General features: G+C 41.5%; 1 protein-coding gene across 1 annotated transcript in view; it reads left to right on the top strand.

Annotated features, from left to right (window-relative positions):
- Positions 1-1023: 1023 nt before the first annotated feature.
- Positions 1024-7093, top strand: part of LOC125447543 (inactive ubiquitin thioesterase OTULINL-like) — a 51006-nt gene continuing 44936 nt past the window's right edge. The window contains exon 1 of the mRNA XM_048522019.2: positions 1024-1133. Within this exon, the coding sequence (XP_048377976.1) occupies positions 1088-1133 (46 nt within the window). The 5' untranslated portion in view covers positions 1024-1087. The remainder of the gene's footprint in view (positions 1134-7093) is intronic.

Genomic DNA, 7093 nt, shown 5'->3' with positions numbered 1-7093 from the left:
TCAAAGCCACAACCACTTCCATCGAGAAAGATGAGGGCAATCGAAACATGGGAACACGACTCCATGCAAGTTTCCCACCAAGCCACCCATCATCCTGACTCAGAAATATATTGTTGCTTCTTCAGTGAAACTGGGTCAAAATCCTGAACTTCTCTCCATTACACCATTGCGGGTATAACCCTAATCTTAAACTACAGCACATGTGAACTTCAACAATTCAAGGCACCACTTTCTGAAAAACAACCAGGGATGGGCAATAAATGCAGGCCCAGCCAGTCACACCCTCAAGTCACATACCATTGTTACGAGGAACTATATTGCCAGTCCTTCACTTTTGCCGACTCAAACTCCTGAAACACTCTTCCTGGCAGCACTGATAGTGTACCCACATCACACGGACTGCAATGGTTCAAGATACTAATGAATTCACAACTGAATTTGGGAGTGGGCAACACATCCTGGCCTTGCTCGTGATGCCCATATCCCGTACAATGTATTTTTAAAACTCTTATCGTTACTTTTAAAACATAGTTTTAAATGCTTAGATCTTTAAGAAGTGTTCTCTTTAATTCTGGCAACTGATAAGTGAATGATAGGACCCCAACCCCGTCTTCCTCAGTTAAAATAAGAACATCAAAATGCAGGTCATTCGAACCGTCGACCTGACTCCATCATTCAATGCAATCGACATGGCTGGTTTGATTTAACTCCAAATTCCGGTCTGCTCTCCACAATCTTCGACTCCCGTTTGTTCCAGATTCAGCCACATGCTTACATTGTGCATAGTCCTACTTCTAATATATTTATCATTAGGTCGTTTCCTAAAATATTATACTTTGTACATGGAACACTTAAATGTCGCATCCTATAGCACCCATATTAAAGAATAGCTTTTAGCAAAGTGCCTTGTTATGTTCCTACGTTGGCTCTCAGAAGACGTATTTCACTTCCCACTTGGCTATTGCTGGGCCAGCGTCAGCCACATCCTTCCTCCTGCCAAATGATTGGCGGTCTGAGCTGTCCGTCTGAATACGGTAGTTGCTCAAAGTGAAAGCTACAGAAACGACAAATTCAGGAGAGCCTTAGGATGGGATCTTTCCACAACAGCCAGAACATTAACTCCACTCTTTCAGGTAAACGCTGCTTCTTTGCTCCCTCTTAACAGGAACGCATTGGGATATTAGTCGGTCCTGTCAGCTTTCGTTTTACTTTGTGAAAGAGGAGGACTCTTGTGAATTTTTTTGTAGGGGAAAATGCTTCTCTCGTGTGTTTGAAGCCTTGTTGCTTTTGGGTTTTTAAGGTGCATTTATTTGCATGCACTTATATTCACTGAAGGTGTGACTGGTGCCAGTTGGATGCAATATTAATTTTGTAAATGGGCCACAGGAGCAGAGTGAATAGGTTGTGCAAGAGAGAAACAATCCATTTAGAATCCAGTAACGAATAAGGGGGTGGTTAGTAGCAGATTATTAAAGATGACCTTTCAAATAAACGCTTGGAAATTGCATACTTTGAACAAACTCAGCCAAGCATATTTAAATACCATTTAGATTCTTTATAAGGTATGACTTCTTTTCAAAATATAGTTTCTCTGCAGTCTTATCTATTTCTTTGCTGGTTTTCTTTTCTTGTCATTAAGTTGTTGAATTTTTACGGTGTAATAGGTGCTGTATCTTATTTTTGTTGTGGTCATGATCCGTTAATGATCTCTCTCCTGCCAATTCCCATAATTGTTCCAGTGCTACAATGTTACAGCAAACTTTCTGCTTCTTCGGATCTGATCTCTGAATTAAACCAAGGCAATGCCTTCTGAGATAATGGGAACTGCAGATGCTGGAGAATTCCAAGATAATAAAATCATGAAGGGTCTAGGCCCGAAACATCAGCTTTTGTGCTCCTGAGATGCTGCTTGGCCTGCTGTGTTCATCCAGCCTCACATTTTATTATCTTGCAATGCCTTCTGAGATGGGCATAAGAGATACCATGGCTGACCTCCCACATTCTCGACTCCTCTGTAGGTCATCCAACTGCTTGCAGTTCAAGTTCTTACTCACACCTAGATCCTTTCAGATTGCTTTGTACTTGATGTCTGGTATTGGCTGCCAGTCAGGTTTTTAAATGCTTAATATTATTTTCAGTTCCACTCATGGTCTCATCCTTCACTATCTTTGTAATCTCCTCCAGCACCACAACCCTCAATATTTACAATCAACTTTCAGGAATCACTAGAGTTAGCGAGGGTCCCAGAGGACTGAAAACTGGCTAATGTAAGACCCCTGTTTAAGAAGGGAAGGAGGCAGGAAACTATAGGCCAATTGGCCTGACCTTGTCATAGGTAGGATTTTAGAGTCAGTTGTTAAGGATGACATTTGGGAAGTGCATGGAAAAAAGTGTGGAATCCGTATGGCTTCATCAAAGGGATGTCATGCCTGACAAATCTGTTAGAATTCTTTGAGGAAGTAGATAAAGGAGAGCCAGTGGACATGATGGCTCAGTGGTTAGCACTGCTGCCTCACAGTGCCAGAGACCCATGTTTGATGATTCTACGATGATCTGTTTGGATTTCCAAAAGGCCTTTGACAAGATGATGCTCAAGAGGCTGCTAAACAAAGTAAGAGCCCATAGTGTTAGGGACAAGGTAATTGGCATGGATATAGGAGTGGCTGATTAATAGAAAGCAAAGCGTTGAGATAAAGGGGTCTTTTTCAGGATGGCAGCTAGTGACTAGTGGAATACCACAGCTATTTTTATTATACATTAAGGATATGGATGAAAGAACTGAGGGTGTTGTTGCTAAATTGCAGATGAAGCAAAGATAGGTGGAGGGGCAAGTAGCATTGAAGAAATGGGGTGGTTGCAAAAAGACTTGGACATACGTGGACAAGTGGGCAGAGAAGTGGCAGATGGAATACAAAGCAGGGAAGTGTAAGATTGTGCACTTTGGTGGGAGGAATAGGGGCCTGGACTATTTTCAAAACAGCGAAAGGCTTTGGAAATCTGAAGCACAAAGGATTTGGAGTCCTAGTTCAGCACTCTGTTAACATGCAGGTTCAGTTGGCAGTTAGGAAGTCAAATGCAAAGTTAGTATTCATTTCAAGAGGACTAGAATACAAGAGCAGAGGTGTACTGGTGAGTCTGAATAAGGATCTGGTCAGACTGCATTTGGAATATTGTGAACAGTTTTGGGTCCAGTATCTAAAGAAGGATGTGCTAGAGTTGGAGCAGGATCCAGAAGAGGTTGACAAGAATGATCTCAGGGATGAAGGGCTTATCATGTGAGGAGGGATTGAGGACTCTGGATCTATACTCAATGGAGTTAAGAAGGATGAAGAGGGTGATCTAATTGTAACTTAGAGAATACTAAGAGGTCTAGCTTGAGTTGATGTAGAGAAGATATTTCCATTGATAGGAGAAACTTGGATCTGAGGGCGCAGCCTCATTAATGATTGGAGACCCTTTGGAACTGAGATGAGAAGGAATTTCTTCAGAGAGAGTACAGTTTAATCTGTGGAACTTATTGCCGCAGAAAGTTTTGGAGGCCAAACCATTGACAGATAGATAGGTTCTTGATTGGCAAAGGGAGAAGGCAGGAGAATTAGCTTGAGAAACACATCAGCCATTATTGAATGGCAGAGCAGTTTTGATAGGCTGAATGGCCTAATTATGCTCCTATGATCATTTGATCATGTGATCTTATGGTCGAACTAGTTCTGGTCTCTTCACCATGCCTGTCTTTAATTGTTGCAATGTAGGTGCTGTGCTTTCAACTGTCTATGATCAAAGTCCTGGAATTACTTCCCTAAAAACTTCTCTTTCTTGTTTAAAATACCGCTAAAAATGAACCCAAACAGCCCAGATGTTGTTTGTACCTAACTTTGTTCTACAAAGCTCAGCTGAAGAAGCTGAGGATATTATTATATGAAAGGTTCTTTATAAGTGTTACTTCTGCTGTTCAAAGAGAAGAGCAGTTCTTTCAATATCCTGGTCAGTATTTATCTTATGACTGTGTAAGTTGACTGCTGTATTCACTTGCATCTCTGAAGTATTTACTGGTTGTCAAGAGCTTTGGAACACAAGAAAATGTTACACAGATATAATTTTATTTGTTTTAACCCTACGTAACTGGACAGTGATCAATTTAAAATCAGCAAAGGTAACAGCACTGTAGGGAAATTAAATAAAAGAGAAAATCATTTATTAAAATGTTTCTGGCTAGTGGTTCTGGGTTTGTCGAGGCTACGAGACCATGTTTATTTGATCGCTTATGTGTTTTATTCCTTTCCAAATGTTATTTCAGCAGCAATGTTAAATTTGTTGTTCCTTTGTGTTCCAGCCAGTTGTATATGAAATTAATTGAATGTATTATTTGCTATACAAATAAATAAAAAATTCCAGATGCTCAAAATATGAAGTTCATAATAGATTCCAGAAAAGAGTAATGAGTTAGAGGTTGATAAAGATACTTGTAATCCCCTTAACAGATGAGTTCTGATAAAGAATATACAAATAACATAACATGCTCACTCATTTTGCCAACTGACACCTTCTGTGCATCTCCAAATGACCATGTTCAATTTAATATATATCTGATATAATGTCACTGTTTAAACAATATGTTCAGCATTGTTCAACAGCAGAACTCAATGACCAAATATACTATGCACAACATACAATTGATTTTTTTCAGGTGTAGAGATCATGTTTGCTATGTGCATTTTGCATTGGAAATTGAAGACAGAAAGTTTGTCTCCCCATCTCATTACCATGATTCTTTCCAAACTAACCTTAAACACACTAGCCTGCGCTTGGTCTGTATCCCTCTAAACATTTCTTATTAGTGTAATTATCTAAATTTTGGATCACATTTCTTTGCATGCCTTCTCTGTGGCCATGTGGCAACACCAAATTAGTTGCATTCTCACACTTATCACCTGACCATTACAGCCTTATCATCTATAATTGCTCCTGCAGTCTGCATTGCTTTTTCCTCTACAAGGCTGAACAGATTCAGGTCAGACATTCCACTGCTAATGCTTCACCAGTTCCCTTGCGTTGTGGATTTGTTTGTCCTACATGATAACGTCCAGAGTCACTGATATGTGATGTAACAACCAATCTTCTTATCGGCTCTTAGAAGCTAAAATGTCACCTGTTTTGGCAACATTTGATAGGTGGTACTTATTGCCATTGATGCATTCACTCACCTGGCCCAACTGTCTACTTGCAAAGATACATTTCTTGTTGACTCGACAAGAAGTCTTTATTAATAAACTGCTATGCCACTTAACCCAGCATTTCAGAGCAGGCTCTTGATCCTTTTCCTGCAGCAAGGCATTTGATAAGGTTCCCCATGGCAGGCTCATTCATAAAGTCAGGAGGTATGGGATACAGGGAGATTTGGCTGTCTTGATTCAGAATTGGTTGGCTGACAGGAGGCAGAGAGTGGTTGTAGATATTAAGTATTCTGCCTGGAGGTCAGTGCTGAGTGGTGTCCCGCAGGGCTCTGTTCTTGGGTCTCCGCTCTTTGTAGTTTTTATAAATGATTTGAATGAAGAGGTTGAGGGGTGAGTTAGTATGTTTGCTGATGACACAAAGGTTGGAGGTGCCGTTGATAGTATTGAGGGCTATTGCAGGCTTCAGTGAAACATTGACAGTATGCAGAGCTGGGCTGAGAAATGGCAGATGGGGTTCAACCTGGATAAATGCAAAGTGATGCATTTTGGAAGGTCGAACTTAAATGCTGAATATAGGATTAAAGGCAGGATTCTCGGCAGTGTGGAGGAACGGCGGGATCTTGGTGTTCAAGTGCATAGCTCCCTCAAAGTTGCCACCCAGGTGGATAAGGTTGTTAAGAAAGCATATGGTGTTTTGGCTTTCATTTAACAGGGGGATCGAGTTTAAGAGCCGTGAGGTTATGCTGCAGCTCTGCAAAACCCTGGTGAGACCACACTTGGAATACTGTGTCCAGTTCTGGTCGCCCTATTATAGGAAAGATGTGGAGGCTTTGGAGAGGGTGCAAAGGAGGTTTACCAGGATGCTGCCTGGACTGGAGGACTTGTCTTACGAAGAGAGGTTGACTGAACTTGGACTTTTCTCTCTGAAGAGAAGGAGGAAAAGAGGTGACCTGTTTGAGGTGTAGAAGGTAATGAGAGGCATGGATAGAGTCGATAGCCGGAGACCTTTCCCCAGGGCCGGATTGACTGTCATGAGGGATCATTGTTTTAAGGTGTTAGGAGGAAGGTATAGAGGAGACGTCAGAGAGAGATTCTTCACCCAGAGAGTTGTGAGCGCATGGAATACTTTGCCAGTGGAAGTCATGGAAGCAGAGTTATTAGTGCCATTTAAGCGACTACTGGACATGCACATGGACAGCAGTGAATTGAGGGGAGTGTAGGTTAGGTTATTTTAGCTTTGGATTTGGGCCGGAGGGCCTGTACTGTGCTGTACTTTTCTACTTTCTATGTTCTATGTTCTAAGACTCAGATTCTTTAACAGACCCCGTAATTGCTCACTTTCTCTGCAGTTTCCTTCCTAGCTGCTTTGGTCAAGCAGAGGGTGTGAGTAAAAGTACTTCTCAATTTCCTAATAGTTTGGAAGAGAATCTGCACAGTTGTCAATCTGTGGGTTTCTTTTCAATGTTTTAAGTGTTTATAATGGTTTATTAACTGTCATATCTTTTAATTTCTTCTCCTACTCTAACTTGGTTAACTCTTTCTTGTATCTCTGAGACATGCTTTTAACATATTTAAGAACCTTGTTTTAACACAAAATCCCTACTCCAGTTCGAGTAGAATCATATCATAGAATCAGAGAATCCCTACAGTTTCGAAACATGCCCTTTGGCCCAACAAGTCCAAACGAACCCTCAGAGCATCTCCCCAGACCCATCCCCCTTTGACCCACCTAATCTAGGCATCCCTGAACATTACAGGCAATTTAGCGTGGCCAATCCACCTAAACTAGGGCGGCACGGTGGCTCAGTGGTTAGGACTGCAGCCTCACAGCACCAGGGACCCAGGTTCGATTCTAGCCTTGGACAACTGTCTGTGCGAAGTTTGCACATTCTCCCCGTGTCTGTGTGGGTATTCTCCGG

The sequence above is a fragment of the Stegostoma tigrinum genome, chromosome 2 (assembly GCF_030684315.1).
Source record: "Stegostoma tigrinum isolate sSteTig4 chromosome 2, sSteTig4.hap1, whole genome shotgun sequence".
In the NCBI taxonomy this organism is placed as follows: domain Eukaryota; kingdom Metazoa; phylum Chordata; class Chondrichthyes; order Orectolobiformes; family Stegostomatidae; genus Stegostoma; species Stegostoma tigrinum.
This window is presented reverse-complemented; position numbering and strand designations above follow the sequence as displayed.